The sequence below is a fragment of the Oncorhynchus mykiss genome, chromosome 4, assembly GCF_057628025.1.
Source record: "Oncorhynchus mykiss isolate SJ-2025 chromosome 4, ASM5762802v1, whole genome shotgun sequence".
Lineage (NCBI taxonomy): Eukaryota > Metazoa > Chordata > Actinopteri > Salmoniformes > Salmonidae > Oncorhynchus > Oncorhynchus mykiss.
This window is the reverse complement of record NC_143025.1, coordinates 63839476-63857715: the sequence shown is the minus strand read 5'-3', so window position 1 is coordinate 63857715 and position 18240 is coordinate 63839476. Positions and strand designations below refer to the sequence as shown.

Here is an 18240-nt window from a genome sequence, read left to right as displayed (position 1 = left end):
CATATGAGTTCTGTTATACTCACAGACATCATTCAAACAGTTTTAGAAACTTCAGAGTGTCTATCCAATACTAATAATAATATGCATATATTAGCATGTGGGACTGAGTAGGAGGCAGTTTACTCTGGGCACGCTTTTCATCCAAAAGTGAAAATGCTGCCCCCTAGCCCAAACAGGTTTAACTGTTATGAACTCCAAGCACAGGACACATATAAATCAATTTTCTTAGGCATTAATCATGCAAACACATTTCTTTTTTTATTGTGGCACGGCATCAGGGAAATTCGAACCTACTATCTTATGTTCTCTACCCATGGAATTAGTTCACTCCTCCACCAGTATGGAGCTAACATGTCATGTTTGTTTTTTTATTCATACAAAGTTGTTCATTTTGGTCAACTCAAACAGACCCCATTTCAAAGGAAACTAGCACTCATTAAGATCAGGTGTGGCCAATTAGTGGCCAACACACTTAACAAGATAGAGGATAGTTCCTCACAACCACACTCTCACCAAGCTCTAAGAAACATATGGTTCTCAGAACATTATCTGCTAGCTGGGTGTGTGTTTGGGACTATATCCAGACCATTAAAACCATTAGAACTGCTGTAGTTTAATGGTTTGCTTGTTCACCAAGAATGGTTTAACTAATCCAGAAATGTTGTGAAGGGAATAAACCACACACAGAGCAGCCATTTCCTGGACACAGATTAAGCCCTAGAGAAGGACAAACTGAATTGCTTTCATGGAGGACTGGCTTGAATTGTGAGGATGACCACACATTTTATTTTCATCATGAGCAAAAGCTATTGGTTTTCTACCCACAGTTCCAAAGAAAATGTTGTAATCCATTTAAACACAAGACCAGCTGGATAAAATGGTATGGCAGTAGCAGGGACAGTGGCATCTCCAATGGCATTGAGGAGTACACCACATCTGTCATTGGCTTCATCAATAAGTGCATCGATGACATCATCCCCACAGTGACCGTGGACACAGTGTTGTGGATCTTAATGTTTTCCCTCATAATCCTGGACTATCGGACCACCATTTTATTACGTTTGCAATTGCAACAAATAATCTGCTCAGACCCCAACCAAGGATCATCAAAAGTCGTGCTATAAATTCACAGACAACACAAAGATTCCTTGATGTCCTTCCAGATTCCCTCTGTCTACCCAAGGACGCCAGAGGACAAAAATCAGTTAACCACCTAACTGAGGAACTCAACTTAACCTTGCGCAATACCCTAGATGCAGTTGCACCCCTAAAAACTAAAAACATTTCTCATAAGAAACTAGCTCCCTGGTACACAGAAAATACCCGAGCTCTGAAGCAAGCTTCCAGAAAATTGGAACGGAAATGGCGCCACACCAAACTGGAAGTCTTCCGACTAGCTTGGAAAGACAGTACTGTGCAGTACCGAAGAGCCCTTACTGCTGCTCGATCATCCTATTTTTCTAACTTAATTGAGGAAAATAAGAACAATCCGAAATTCCTTTTTGATACTGTCGCAAAGCTAACTAAAAAGCAGCATTCCCCAAGAGAGGATGACTTTCACTTTAGCAGTGATAAATTCATGAACTTCTTTGAGGAAAAGATTATGATTATTAGAAAGCAAATTAGGGACTCCTCCTTAAATCTGCGTATTCCTTCAAAGCTCAGTTGTCCTGAGTCTGCACAACTCTGCCAGGACCTAGGATCAAGAGAGACGCTCAAGTGTTTTAGTACTATATCTCTTGACACAATTATGAAAATAATCATGGCCTCTAAACCTTCAAGCTGCATACTGGACCCTATTCCAACTAAACTACTGAAAGAGCTGCTTCCTGTGCTTGGCCCTCCTATGTTGAACATAATAAACGGCTCTCTATCCACCGGATGTGTACCAAACTCACTAAAAGTGGCAGTAATAAAGCCTCTCTTGAAAAAGCCAAACCTTGACCCAGAAAATATAAAAAACTATCGGCCTATATCGAATCTTCCATTCCTCTCAAAAATTTTAGAAAAGGCTGTTGCGCAACAACTCACTGCCTTCCTGAAGACAAACAATGTATACGAAATGCTTCAGTCTGGTTTTAGACCCCATCATAGCACTGAGACTGCACTTGTGAAGGTGGTAAATTACATTTTAATGGCATCGGACCGAGGCTCTGCATCTGTCCTCGTGCTCCTAGACCTTAGTGCTGCTTTTGATACCATCGATCACCACATTCTTTTGGAGAAATTGGAAACCCAAATTGGTCTACACGGACAAGTTCTGGCCTGGTTTAGATCTTATCTGTCGGAAAGATATCAGTTTGTCTCTGTGAATGGTTTGTCCTCTGACAAATCAACTGTAAATTTCGGTGTTCCTCAAGGTTCCGTTTTAGGACCACTATTGTTTTCACTATATATTTTACCTCTTGGGGATGTTATTCGAAAACATAATGTTAACTTTCACTGCTATGCGGATGACACACAGCTGTACATTTCAATTAAACATGGTGAAGCCCCAAAATTGCCCTTGCTAGAAGAATGTGTTTCAGACATAAGGAAGTGGATGGCTGCAAACTTTCTACTTTTAAACTCGGACAAAACAGAGATGCTTGTTCTAGGTCCCAAGAAACAAAGAGATCTTCTGTTGAATCTGACAATTAATCTTAATGGTTGTACAGTCGTCTCAAATAAAACTGTGAAGGACCTCGGCGTTACTCTGGACCCTGATCTCTCTTTTGAAGAACATATCAAGACCATTTCAAGGACAGCTTTTTTCCATCTACGTAACATTGCAAAAATCAGAAACTTTCTGTCCAAAAATGATGCAGAAAAATTAATCCATGCTTTTGTCACTTCCAGGTTAGACTACTGCAATGCTTTACTTTCCGGCTACCCGGATAAAGCACTAAATAAACTTCAGTTAGTGCTAAATACGGCTGCTAGAATCCTGACTAGAACCAAAAAATTTGATCATATTACTCCAGTGCTAGCCTCTCTACACTGGCTTCCTGTCAAAGCAAGGGCTGATTTCAAGGTTTTACTGCTAACCTACAAAGCATTACATGGGCTTGCTCCTACCTATCTCTCTGATTTGGTCCTGCCGTACATACCTACACGTACGCTACGGTCACAAGACGCAGGCCTCCTAATTGTCCCTAGAATTTTTAAGCAAACAGCTGGAGGCAGGGCTTTCTCCTATAGATCTCCATTTTTATGGAACTGTCTGCCTACCCATGTCAGAGACGCAAACTCGGTCTCAACCTTTAAGTCTCTACTGAAGACTCATCTCTTCAGTGGGTCATATGATTGAGTGTAGTCTGGCCCAGGAGTGGGAGGGTGAACGGAAAGGCTCTGGAGCAACGAACCGCCCTTGCTGTCTCTGCCTGGCCGGTTCCCCTCTTTCCACTGGGATTCTCTGCCTCTAACCCTATTACAGGGGCTGAGTCACTGGCTTTACTGGGGCTCTCTCATGCCATCCCTGGAGGGGGTGCATCACCTGAGTGGGTTGAGTCACTGATGTGGTCATCCTGTCTGGGTTGCCCCCCCCCCCCCCCCCTTGGGTTGTGCCGTGGCGGAGGTCTTTGTGGGCTATACTCAGCCTTGTCTCAGGATGGTAAGTTGGTGGTTGAAGATATCCCTCTAGTGGTGTGGGTGCTGTGCTTTGGCAAAGTGGGTGGGGTTATATCCTTCCTGTTTGGCCCTGTCCGGGGGTGTCCTCGGAGTGGGCCACAGTGTCTCCTGACCCCTCCTGTCTCAGCCTCCAGTATTTATGCTGCAGTAGTTTATGTGTCGGGGGGCTAGGGTCAGTTTGTTATATCTGGAGTACTTCTCCTGTCCTATTCGGTGTCCTGTGTGAATCTAAGTGTGCGTTCTCTAATTCTCTCCTTCTCTCTTTCTCTCTCTCGGAGGACCTGAGCCCTAGGACCATGCCCCAGGACTACCTGACATGATGACTCCTTGCTGTCCCCAGTCCACCTGGCTGTGCTGCTGCTCCAGTTTCAACTGTTCTGCCTTATTATTATTCGACCATGCTGGTCATTTATGAACATTTGAACATCTTGGCCATGTTCTGTTATTATCTCCACCCGGCACAGCCAGAAGAGGACTGGCCATCCCACATATGCTCTCTCTAATTCTCTCGTTCTTTCTCTCTCTCGGAGGACCTGAGCCCTAGGACCATGCCCCAGGAATACCTGACATGATGACTCCTTGCTGTCCACCGTCCACCTGACTGTGCTGCTGCTCCAGTTTCAACTATTCTGCCTTATTATTATTCGACCATGCTGGTCATCTATGAACATTTGAACATCTTGACCATGTTTTGTTAAAATCTCCACCCGGCACAGCCAGAAGAGGACTGGCCACCCCACATAGCCTGGTTCCTCTCTAGGTTTCTTCCTAGGTTTTGGCCTTTCTAGGGAGTTTTTCCTAGCCACCGTGCTTCTACACCTGCATTGCTTGCTGTTTGGGGTTTTAGGCTGGGTTTCTGTACAGCACTTTGAGATATCAGCTGATGTACGAAGGGTTATATAAATAAATTTGATTTGATTTGATTTTGATTTGACCGTACATATATACCCCAACCAGAAACCATGGATTACAGGCAGCATCCGCACTGAGCTAAAGCCTAGAGCTGCCGTTTTCAAGGAGCGGGACTCTAACCCAGAAGCTTATAATAAATCCCGTTAAACCTTCAGACGAACCATCAAACAGGCAAAGCGTCAATACAGGACTAAGATCGAGTCGTACTACACCGGCTCCGACGCTCGTCGGATGTGGCAGGGCCTGCAAACCATTACAGACTACAAAGGGAAGCACAGCCGAGAGCTGCCCAGTGACACGAGCCTACCAGACGAGCTAAACTACTTCTATGCTCGCTTCGTGGCAAATAACACTGAAACATGCATGAGAGCACCAGCTGTACCGGAAGACTGTGTGATCACGCCCTCCGCAGCCGATGTGAGTAAGACCTTTAGACAGGTCAACATTCACAAGACCGCAGGGCCAGACGGATTACCAGGATGTGTACTGCGAGCATGCGCTGACCAACTAGCAAGTGTCTTCCCTGACATTTTCAACCTCTCCCTGTCCGAGTCTGTAATACCAACATGTTTTAAGCAGACCACCATAGTGCCTGTGCCCAAGAACACTAAGGTAACCTGCCTAAATGACTACCGACCCGTAGCACTCATGTCTGTAGCCATGTCCCAGGCTGGTCATGGCTCACCCTGGGACTAAACACCTCCCTCTGCAACTGGATCCTGGACTCCACCCCCAGGTGGTTAGGGTAGGTAACAACACATCCGCCAAGCTGATCTTCATCACATGGGCCCCTCAGCGATGCGTGCTCAGCCCCCTCCTCTACTCCCTGTTCACTCATGACTGCATGGCCAGGCACGACTCCAACACCATCATTACATTTGTCAATGGCACAACAGTGGTAGGCCTGATCACCGACAACAACGAGACAGCCTATAGGGAGGAGGTCAGAGACCTGGCCGTGTGGTGCCAGGACAACAACCTCTCCCTCAACGTGATCAAGACAAATGAGATGATTGTGGACTAAAGGAAAAAGAGGACCAAGCACGCCCCCAAGTTGAGAGCTTCAAGTTCCTTGGTGTCCACATCACCAACAAACTAACATGGTTCAAGCACACACGTGACAGTCGTGAAGGGGGCACAACAAAACCTATCCCCCTCAGGAGACTGAAAAGATTTGGCATGGGTCCTCAGATCGTCAAAAGGTTCTACAGCTGCACCATCGAGAGCATCCTGACTGGTTGCATCACTGTCTGGTATGGCAACTGCTCGGCCTACGACCGCAAGGCACAATAGAGGGTAGTGCGAACTGCCCAGTACATCACTGGGGCCAAGCTTCCTGCCATCCAGGACCTCTATACCAGGCGGTGTCAAAGGAAGGCCCTGAAAATTGTCAGACTCCAGCCACCCTAGTCATAGACTGTTCTCTCTGCTACCACATGGCAAGCGTTACCGGAGCGCCAAGTCTAGGTCCAAGAGGCTTATAAACAGCTACTACCCCCAAGCCATAAGACTCCTGAACATCTAGTCAAATGGCTACCCAGACTATTCACATCACCCCCCCCCCCCCCCCCCCCCTCCCCTCTCCACACAACTACCGCTCTCTGTTTTCATCTATGCATAGTCACTTTAATTAACTCTACCTACATGTACATACTACCTCAACTAACCGGTGCCCCCGCACATTGACTGTGTACCAGCACCCTTTTATCTCTTATTCTTATCCATATTTTTTTGAAACTGCACTGTCGGTTAGGGGCTCATAAGTAAGCATTTCCCTGTAAGGTCTTGTTGTATTCGGCGCATGTGACTAATAACATTTGATTTGATATAGTGGGCAAAACCTGGTACTTTCACACTCATTTATCGTAAATAATGTAAGTGACTTCAATTGGTAATTTCTCTGAACAGGTGAACAAAACATCACAAGATACACAGGGAAGCAATAATCCAAGAATCTCAGAGAATCTCATAGAATCTCAATTCTATACTACAATCTGAGAAGAATCTGAGATGGTGGGTGTCAATCTTTTTGAGGTGGAACCACACCACATGGAATGTAAACGAACGGGTCATGAGTTGACATACATCCTATTTTTTAGACAGCCTTTAACAGTCGGCCTCCCGGTGGAGGTCTGATCAAATCAAAGTTTATTGGTTGCGTACACAGTTCTGCAAACGTTATCGCAGGTGCAGTGAAATGCTCATGTTTCTCGCCCCAACAATGCAGCAATATCTAGCAAAAAAATTAAGTACAATAAACTAAGACATTAAGAACAGGCAATCCTGGGTGTTTGTAAATCAATAACCTTCAACATGTTCTGCGGGCTGGGACACTTCCACTATGGTTAGTGTCGCTGTGTGAAGGTCCCTCAAGATGCACTAGACCCAATCAGTTCATTCAAGTATCCCCACATCCAACCCTGATCCACATATTGTTTACTAGTGGGTTATGGGGGGAATGAACTTCACTGGCCAGGCTTTAGAGAGAGAGAGAGAGAGAGAGAGAGAGAGAGAGAGAGAGAGAGAGAGGATGCCTGCACCACAGGAGTCTAGATCAGGTTCAGATATCACCACCACTACACAGTTATATAGCTGTAAAAATGAGTTCCACATAACCAACTGCAGAATGGCTTCAATTCATGTGAGAATGTGTGACCAGAAGGTGTTCATCACATTTGAACCGCCCAGACAGACATACAGACAGACAGACAGAGAGAGAGCCTGCCACGTCCATTTTCCTGCCGTGTCTCTTACTCACCTCGGTTGCCACAGTGCTGTGGAAGGTCTCCTTGCTGAATTCCCATCCCCCTTGGCAACCCTCAGTGGCGTGGCTGTCACTAAGGGCCAGGGCAGTGCTGTGATTCAGCTGGGCCAGCGGGGTGCCAGGGATCCCCCCAGGGGCAGAGCAGGACCGGCCTGGGTCACCGTCTGGGCCAGTCACCAGGCTGAAGTTGAAATTGGGAGGGTCTGAGCTGGCGGTCAAGGGCCAGGTGGTGTTGGTGGAGCGACAGAGATGAGGGGGGACGGCCCCTGTGAATATGGATATCAGCATGTGGAACGCCAGCAGGATCTGGGGGAGGCAAATCCACACATACAGGCTCTTCTGGAACTTGCCAAAGCCCCCAATATGAGAAAGAATCTCGTCAAAATTCATGCTTCTTTCCATGGCTGCTATTCCAATGCAGAACTTACCCTAACGTATCACCACGGATACAAGAAGTAGGCAGGCTGTTGCTGTCGTCTGCGGTGTTGTGAACCCGCAGCACTTCACTAGCAGGGTAAATATAACTGTCATCTGCAGGGGGAGAGGGAACTAGATCATGGGGTGGAGTCCAAGCTCAGAAGGAGGAGTTGCTCTTTGTGATAGCTGAGTGACTGCATTCGCTCGCTCTCCCTCTCGCTGTTTATTTGCATGGTGAGAATCTTATATTATGGAAACAGTGGTAATAAGTCATATAGAAGCCCATAACACAACATACAGACATAAAGTGAAGGCTAATTGTCAAATGTATCAGAGGGACTCAAATTTCAAGAGGGATGTACAATAAAAGTCAACGCAAGCCCAAAGTTATCGTGCAAACAACTCCTTAGAAAGTGTGTGTTTGTACATGTATTTTTGCTTTACATTATGTTTTCAACAATCAGATTCCCAACAATGACGTGGGAATATTGCTAAGCTGTAAATCCACTTGCCTGTCCCCTGAGACACCACAGTTGCAAAACACCACCAAATGCCCCCAGTTCTAAAGAAATGCAAATTCTCTCTGGCACCCAATCATTCATCTGGCATGGGGATGCCAACAGGGGAGAGCTGGCTGGGGCTAAGCTGGCCAGACAAAAGCAGCAGATAAATACCATAGCAGGGGACTTGTACATGACACAAATGAAAGGCATGTACTCTGGCAACTCCATAACTACCCATTTTCCCTGGCTCTTATCATTTCATCTTTTCCCCTGTTGTGGTGTCACATGTTTGAACGTGGTGAGTGTTCTTTTCTCCCAATGAGCCACAGCCCATCGCTCTCAACTAGGGAGGAACTCAATCATGTCTGGATGTTGAAATGACTGCCACTGACTAACATGATCATATTCCTCAGACTCACATGTGAAACTAGCATGTGAAGATTTCCTGTGTTTCTGGAGTGACATGAAGACAGCGTCTATGCAATAGATCCTGTGAATGGCAGTGTTGGGAGAGCAGGAAGCGATCAGAGATACAATTTGGCTACGTAAGCCTACAAACATTTACAATAGCAAAATCACAAGAATGGCTACGTTGAGACCGAAGGGAGCAATAGTCTTTAAATTAAAGATCCAGGCAACTCCTTGTTTTAACAATAAATTGTCGAGGTCACCCTCTCTCCTAGGGTGGGTGACATGTTTGATGCCGATATAACATAGGGATGAGATTGAGTGGTTTGCTTCCAAAAAGTGGGCCGCAATTGGGTAAGTTGAGTTTTTGCACCTAATGGTGCTACGATGGTCCGAGATTCGTACTTTTAATTCACGCTTTGTTTTACCCAAATAATTTTTATCACAAGGACAAGTTATAAGATAAATAACTGTCTTCGTGGAGCACGTGATAACACCTTTGATTGGGATCTTTTTCCCTGTTTGGGGGGGTTTGAAGGATCTACATTTATAAGTGCCATTACATTGAGCACAGCCATTACACTTGTAGTTTCCATCCAGTTGGGGCACAAATAGACGTTGTGCAGGGATATCTTGAGGTGGTAAATCAGAGTTTACCAATTGATCTCTGAGGTTTTTGCCCTGTAAGAATATGATCAAGGGAGGGTCAGAAAACACATTACCGATACTGTCATCGGATCTTAGAATGTGCCAATGTTTGTGAACGATTCCCTTAATTTGTTCAGAGGACTTTGAATAGAGGGTAGTCTTTTTGCGAGACTGACCTTGAAAAAGATCCTGTTTCGGTTTGTTTTGAATGTTCTCAATGGCAGTATTAATCGGACCATTTTTGTACCCCCTCTCCTTGAATTTTCTTTGCGTCTCAGCCATATTTATGTCGAGATCAGATTGTTTTGTGTAAATTCTTTTGATTCGACAGAATTGGCAGTAGGGCAAACTGTTTTTTGAAGGGAAGCGGGTGAGAACTATGAGCCCTCAACAAACGATCAGTAGGTTTCCTGTAAAGATCAGTGTATAGAACATTATCCTCACACAAGATCAGAAGATCAAGGAAACTGATTTGACGTGTGTCAGATTGCATAGTAAATCTCAGATGCTCAGAACAGGAGTTAAGAAAAGCATGGAACGCCTGGAGCTGTTTTGCATCACCCCTCCATAGAACAAAAATATCATCAATATACCGTTTCCAAATAATGATGTTAGGCAAGAAAACGTTTTTGAGAGGATTGAAAATGGACTGTTTCTCCATGTAACCCACATACAAATTAGCATAGTTAGGAGACATGGGGGATCCCATAGCAGTACCCTTTGTCTGAATAAAGAAATCATTTAGAAACATGAAGTAGTTGTGGGTGTGAATACTATTTCAGCCAATGTTATAATGCATGCACTGGAAGGTAGTTCATTCAGGTCACGTTGCAGAAGAAAATGTTGCATAGCTTCAATACCGCCCTCGTGTGGAATATTCATGTATAACGACTCAACGTCAAAAGTAACTAACAAAGTATTATCAGGGAGAGGATCAAGAGATTCAGTAATAGAGATCATAATGCTGGTGTCCTTTACAAAGGCAGGGAGGTGTTCTGCGAGTGGTCTAATAAAAAAAGTCAATAGAGGGGCCGTTACTGCATCAATGCCCGCTACAATAGGGCGCCCTGGAGGTTTTGTAACATTCTTGTGTAATTTCGGCAAAGTATAGAAAGTAGCAATTTTAGGGTGTTGAATAGCCAAAAAGTCGTATTATTTTTGTGATATCTGACCAGAACTTCAATACCCATCTAGGACAGTAAAGATAGTGTTCTGAAATTGGGCAGCAGGGTCCCTTCTGAGTTTCTTGTAAAAGGTGTTGTCAAGCAGTTGTTTATGACACTCATTTACATAAACAGTCCTATCCATGAGTACAACCGACCCACCCTTATCAACAGGGCAGGTAAGGACTGACGCATCGGATTGTAAATCAAGCAAAACTTGTTTTTCATCCTTAGGTAAATTATGGAAAGATATGTACTCCTGTTTGTTCTTAAGGAGATGAACAACATATTATTCAACGAGTCTGCAAAATGTCTCAATAGAGTGATTGCGATTGTAATGAAGGTACAAAATAACTCATACTTCTAAAAGGAGTCGGGGTATGTGCAGGTGAGCAACCCACATGTTCAGTGGAAATATCACGATTAGGGGAGCTAAAGTATTCCCCTTAAACGTGTTGTTTTATTCAAATGTTTTATTAAAAACTTAAACATGTCTACCTTAACATCGAAATCGTTGCACTGAGTTGTAGGCACAAAATGTAGTCCTTTACTAAGCAAGGAGACATGGGCAGGGCTCAATATCTTGCTTGATAAATTGAAGACACTCAGTCCCGTGGGTCCCTCTGCCTTTGGTAGTTGTTTCTTCTTACTCCGTCGGGTGTGGCATCTCGTCGGTCCGCGTGTCCGCCGCCACCTCCGAGCTTCAGTCAGCCCAGTCTCTGGTTGGATAAAAAAACTGGCTCTGGAAGCGGGTGGATAGAAGTAAGCGGTCTCCCTCCTGCATCTATCATGGAGAGGAGGAGTGGAACATTCTGCCAGTTGTTCAAGGCTAAAGTGGGGATTTCATAATGGAAACTACATCTTAGAGTGGTCTGGATAATGCAGGACAGGAAGAAAAACCTTAGTAAAGTGGAAAACAGGCGGGCCAGGGAATGGCAAATGGCTGTCACAGACTTGACGTGGTGGGCACTAGGCAGTGGGCTGTAATCTGCTGTAGTCGGATATAGGTTTAATGCAGATTCTTTGAATGGTGTGTTTCAAGGATAACAAATAATAATGTAAATCAGGAATGGCCCGCGGATCAATTTCCAAAGAAAAAAAGATATATATGTTTTTGAGGGTTAGAATAGTAGAATACACAAGGTGCAATTTCAAACTTTGCTTCTGCATTGCCAGTTTTTCTCTTGTGATGTCAGTCACTGACAGTCACTAAATTAGCCCATGTCAGCTAACATTTTTTAGATAGGTAAATTAGTGTAGCGGCCAGCTATCTAAACTTATAGTAATCATGGTTGAATTAACGATCGGGGTCTCCCACAGATATCATATTAAAAACTGCAACCATTTCTCTCTACTCCATGTGTGGGTGTGGATGTGGGTACACAGACCCGTGAGCCACTGTGGCCCTCCATGATGAGTTCAGATTTTTTGTGGTCCCCAACCCCATCAACGTTGCCCATCCCTGATGTAAGTGTATGTCATATCCATAAAATAATACATTTGTTTACAAACCATCAAAAACCGGTAGTCGAAACCGGCAGACCTGCCTTGAGAGCAGTCTTTGTTTCCACTATAGCAAGATTGACATTCCTTGACGTTTACAATTTATTTGCATAATTCCTCAAATCTAAGCGAATCAGATAAACAACCAATCTTACAACCTTTCATAAGCCTCATTATGTGAGGATGCATTACACTTCTGTTGAAGCATCATGCTGTTAGTTCTTCAGTCCAACATATTGTTGAACACAGATGGTTTCTATAACGGAAACCACTACTCTACTCCGGTTTATTGTGAGATCCTGTGAAAGGTGTGTGTGTGTAATTTATGAGTGGCTGAGCTGAGAACAGCACAGCTTTGGACAGGAATGTCCCCCAGGGCCCCCCTGTCTAGGGGACCTGTCAGAGATGTCTCCTGGGAGGAAGAGGAGGTGGCCCTCTGTTTTGATGTTTTATAAAGTACTCAGTGAGGTCTCACCTACATTTTTGTTAAATAGTTTTTAGCGATCACCAACGGCGGAAACAGAAGTGTGAATAATTGCGCTGTAACTGTCAAGTTCAAGACATCAGGTAGTATATTTAAGACGAGAGTGAAAGTAAAAATAACTACTCAGTTTGAACCAGATACATTTACTGCACAATGGGGTTCATGAAAGAAGCTCTATCACAAACAAATTCCTGTTTGTGATATAGGATTCCCTCTGGTTGTTCTGTGTGCCCCCTTGTGGTAGGAGAAGTATATTTTATGCAACAGGCAGCTACAAAACTGTCAGTAGGGTTACTGTTTCAAAAACTTTCCGGACGTTTTGCTGTCATGCACTGGCCATAAGAGAAACACTTTCATAACCCCATGCCATATGATATGAATATTTTGGATGAAAAGTAAAAATAACCACATGCACAAACACATACAGTGAGGCAAAAAAGTATTTAGTCAGCCACCAATTGTGCAAGTTCTCCCACTTAAAAAGATGGGAGAGGCCTGTAATTTGGCCCCGGCCTCTCTCATCTTTTTAAGTGGGAGAACTTGCACAATTGGTGGCTGACTAAATACTTTTTTGCCCCACTGTATGTGTTTGTGCATGTGACGCCTGCCTCAGCACCTCCGTCCCAAGCCCAGTATCCTGTCCACAGACCCCATCCTTGTGTACGGCACAAGACGAAGGGGGACACATCAGCAGCTTGTGCCCCCACATCCACTGGGGCCTGTCTCTGTCTGTCTGTCTCTCGATCAAGCCGGTCGGTTGTTTGTTCGATTGGCACCGTTGCCAGCCAAGCCTACTGGTCGTTCGTTCCATTGAGGTTTGTTCTATTGGCACGTTGCTATGCCAAACAAAGATTGTTGCTTTGCAGGCTCTTCTCCCTTGCTAGCTAGCAAACTACACAGCTAACACGATCCCTTCAAACTGATGCTGGAGAGACAGCAAACCAGCTGCATTTTGTTTTGTTTGAACTGTTATTCTATTGAGATGATGTATACATGATTTTGCATGTCTTAGAAAAGCTGTCTGTCTTGTCAAGACATGTGGATTCTCTTTGGGCTGGTGGAAATCGCATTTCAAAATGTTGCAAAGGTCTGTTTAAATCCCTGCTGTTGCAAACCAAATGCTAGTATACAAGCGAGGGGAAATAATGTTTAGATGCTTTTTTACAATGGAGATCGAGTTTATGGATTGCCTATATATATATATATATATATATATATATATATATGTCTTTTAATTTTAGGATGTTGTCTGACTAAGTGTTTTTTTGACAGATGTATTCCTAAATATTTAACACAGTCCTTTACAGGAATATTTTCTATTTCTTTATCATCAGAGTCAAATAAACACAAGATTTCACATGTAGAAACATTCAGCATTAATCCTGATGCAATAGAAAAGGCAGTTATAGCATTAAGGGCATGGGCGACCTGGTCTTTGTCTCTTAAGAAAAGAGTAGTATCATCAGCCAGTTGGGAAATTTTCTTTGTTGAAAATGGTTAAGCCATATACATTTGCATTATTCAGAATATCTAGAGATAATTCCACAACCAAAATTATCTGGTTGAAAATATATATATATACATATTTTTACCTTTATTTAACTAGGCGAGTCAGTTAAGAACAAATTCTTATTTTCAATTACGACCTAGGAACAGTGGGTTAACTGCCTGTTCAGGGGCAGAACAACAGATTTGTACCTTGTCAGCTCAGGGATTTGAACGTGCAACCTTTCAGTTACTAGTCCAACACTCTAACAACTAGGCTACCCTGCCGCCCCAAGTATTGATCAAAAGATGTTTGATCAATACTGATTCAATATGGTATTTAATTCCAAATAATGTGTTTAACAAGTTGGGAGGTCTTCAATTTTTACTGAAATGTAATTATATTCTTGAAAGATTACCCGCCAAATTGGCTAAGTTTCACCAACAAGCTTTAATGGCCTGGAAAATATGTTTCCTGCACAATTTTTCCCCACATAAAGCTCTTTTGTGGAATAATTCAGACATAACTGTAAGGAATAAGTCATTGTTCTACCCCAGTTAGCATGAGAGGAATATTGACTTTGTTCTTGATATTTTCTACAACGATGGTAATATTCTCACATATGAACAATTTATAACATTGAAAGAGTTTCCAATACCTTTCAGAGAGTTTATTTCTGTGATCAAAGCCGTTCCCAGTGGTCTAACTACACTAATGAAAACTCATCTTAGCTTTGGTAATGATCACAAAGTTTATCCAGAACTCAGATTGGAAGGCGTGGGCTTACTTGAGAGAGCTTGTTGTAATAAATATATAAGACAAATTCTTCATTCACAAAACCAACTTACACCGAGAGGAAAAAAATTCTGGAACACGCTTATTCCTGACATTGTCTAGAAAAATGCATGGTTAAGGCCTTACAAATACTGTATACCAAACAAAGTTATGGAAGTGCACTTCAACATTTTACATAAGATATATCCATGTAATTCTATGATATCCAAATTTGTGGCTATAGATGATATCTGTGTTTTCTGGGAAAAAGGTGAGAATCTGTCTGTTGTTCTTTGAATGTAAATTTGTGTCAGAATTTTGGGATAACCTTGCAAAATACTTATTTACCATTATGAACAATGCCTATGTTTTTGACATGAAAGATATAATATGTTATTATTGCAATGATAATAAGACCATTGAAATGATTGTGCATTTTCTTATTCTTGTGGCCAAATACTTTATACACAAACAAAAATTCAATACCAAAATTACACTTTTTTAAATTGAATGTAACTATTTTCTTAAAACATTAACCCTAGTGAATAAGAACAAGAATAACATTTTCCCCAAATCATTATAAGATATTTTCAGAGTGATTACAATTGCACTAGAATTGTTTATTTTTTGATTACTTGATATTTTTTATATGTTTTAGTATTTTCTCGTTAATACCTGTGTTCTGTTTTGTATGATGTAACAATGCAAATTGTTGATTTGTATTTTTAACAACAAATGAAAAATAAATGTGTACCGCTTACAACACTTTAACCAATCACAATGCTTGTTTTGACCAACCCTTTGTAGAAACTACTATTACTACTACCACTACTACTACTACCCAACACCAGTCAGAAGGGAACATTAGGGCATACTATACTGAACAAAAATATAAACGCAACATGCAATAACTTCAAAGATTTTACTTAGTTACAGTTAATATAAGGAAATCAGTCAATTTTAATAAATTGATTAGGCCCTAATCTATGGATTTCACATGACTGGGAATACAGATATGCATCTGTTGGTCACAGATACAGTGCTGTGAAAAAGTATTTGCCCCCTTCCTGATTTCTTTGCAAATTTTTCACACTTAAATATTTCAGATCAAACAAATGTAAATATTACACAAAGATAACCCAAGTAAACACAAAATGCAGTTTAAGTGATAATTGTATTTATTAAGGAAACAAAACTATCCGAACCTTCATGGCCCTATGTGAAAAAGTAATTGCCCCCTAAACCTAATAACTGGTTGTGCCACCCTCAGCAGCAACAACTGCAATCAAGCGTTTGCAATAACTGGAAATTAGTCTTTCACATCGCTGTGGAGGAATTTTGGCCCACTCTTCTTTGCAGAATTATTTTAATTCAGCCACACTGGATGGTTTTCGAGCATGAACAGCCTTTTCAAGGTCACGCCATAGCATCTCAATCGGATTCAAATCCGAACTTTGACTAGGCCACTCCAAAACCTTATTTTTTTATTTTTTTTAAGCATTTAGAGGTGGACTTGCTGGTGTGTTTTGGATCATTGTCCTGCTGCAAAACCCAAATGCGCTTAAGCTTGAGGTCACTAACAGACAGTACATTCTCCTTCAGGATTTTTTGGTAGAGAGCAGAATTCATGGTTCCATCAATCATAGCAATCATAGCAAGTTGTCCAGGTCCTGAAGCAGCAAATCAGCACCAGACCATCACACTACCAGCACCATATTTGACTGTTGGTGTGATGTTCTTTTTCTGAAATGCTGTGTTACTTTTACGCCAGATGTAACGGGACGCACACCTTCCAAAAAGTTCAACTTTTGTCTCGTCAGTCCACAGAATATTTTCCCAAAAGTTTTGGGGGTCATCAAATGTTTTATTTTGCCAAAAGTGAGATGAGCCTTCATGTTGTTTTTGGTCAGCAGTGGTTTTCGCCTTGGAACTCTGTCATGGATGGCATTTTTGCCCAGGCTTTTTCTTATGGTTGAGTCATGAACACTGACCTTAACTGAGGCAAGTCCGGCCTGCAGTTCTTTAGATGTTGTTGTGAGTTCTTTTGTGACCTCTTGGATGAGTCGTCGCTGAGCTCTTGGGGTAATTTCGGTAGGCCGGCCACTCCTGGGAAGGTTCACCACTGTTCCAAATTTTCTCCATTTGTGGATAATGTCCCTCACCGTGGTTTACTGGAGTCCCAAAGCTTTATACATGGCTTTGGAACCCTTTCCAGACTGATAGATGTCAATTACTTTGTTTCTCATCTGTTCCTGAATTTCTTTGGATCGCGGCATGATGTTTAGCTTTTTGAGATTTTTAGGCCTACTTCACTTTGTCAGACAGGTTCTATTTAAATGATTTCTTGATTCAACAGGTCTGGCAGTAATCAGGCATGGGTGTGGCTAGTGAAATTTAACTCAGCTTTCCAAAAAATTTGATTAACCATAGTAAATTCATGATTTAACAAGGGGGGGCAATTACTTTGTCACACAGGGCCATGAAGGTTCAGATAGCTTTTTTCCCTTAATAAATACAGCATTTTGTGTTTACTTGGGTTATCTTTGTGTAATATAAACATTTGTTTGATGATCTGAAACATTTAAGTGTGACAAATGTGCAAAAAAACAAGAAATCAGGAAGGGGGCAAATACTTTTTCACAGCACTGTACCTTTAAAAAAAAGTAGGGGCGCGAATCAGAAAACCAAGTTGCTGGGTATTGCCGGGAACTGGAAAACACTGTCACACATGTCGACCCAGAGCATCCCAAGCATGGTCAGTGGGTGACATGTCTGGTGAGTATGCAGGCTATGGAAGAACTGGGACATTTTCAGAATCCCAAACAGATATAATATTTGACTAAAACATAACAATGTATACAGTCACATTTGTATATGATCAAGTGTCTCTCTATTATGTGTGGGAATACCTGGGAAAATATATCCAAAATTAAAATGACTTCCTGGTGTTTTTACAGAGAGAATGATCATAACCTGCTCTACAGTATCTCAGATGAGCACTACATTTAAACAAATGATTACGGTTTTCTAATCATTTTTGATTGGATTATTTTCATTCAAAAAGTGATTTCAAAAATTCAAAATAATATGCTCATACCACAGTAAATTGAAGCAAAAAAAAGATCAATGACCTGTTATTTTCTGTAACTGTAGTAGTCGATTGTTGTGTTAGGGGTTTGAGGTAGGTTACTGGCTGTGAGAGGGACCTCTTTACACAGTGTAAATAATTAAGGAATGTTACCTTAAATATATCCAGGTCCACCAAAACAAGGACATGCCCAGCACCACACGAAGACGAAAAACCCTGTACACTCCTGCTTGAGAATATCACTTCTATATAAATTAATTCACATATACTGTCTATCTTTAGAGTATGTGTGTGGTGTAAACATGTTCATCTAAAATGTGTCCGTATAGTGTGGTTTCAAATACGTTTTTAACTGAAAGCTACAAGGTTTGAGAATGAAGCACAGATGAATCCAATATGAATGTGCTTGTGTTAGCCAATAGATCTACAGACTGGGGGATAAACAAGTGGGTCAGACTTGGAGGTCTAAGAGCATACCAGA

General features: G+C 42.2%; 1 protein-coding gene across 9 annotated transcripts in view; it reads right to left on the bottom strand.

Annotated features, from left to right (window-relative positions):
- LOC110522144 (solute carrier family 22 member 13) overlaps window positions 1-18240 on the bottom strand; it is a 31096-nt gene that overhangs the window by 9334 nt on the left and 3522 nt on the right. For 4 of the 9 annotated variants that reach the window (XR_016495367.1, XR_016495368.1, XR_016495365.1 and 1 more), the window contains exon 1: window positions 7280-7798. The exons of 2 other annotated variants lie outside the window; for them this stretch is intronic. Coding sequence is in view for 2 of the 7 variants with exons in the window: in XM_090232541.1 (XP_090088667.1) it covers window positions 7280-7687 (408 nt within the window). In the remaining 5 variants the exon portion in view is untranslated. Of the gene's footprint in view, window positions 1-7279; window positions 7817-18240 lie in introns of those variants that run through there. 3 more of the 9 variants (XR_016495369.1, XR_016495366.1, XM_036975684.2) reach the window with 1 other exon arrangement.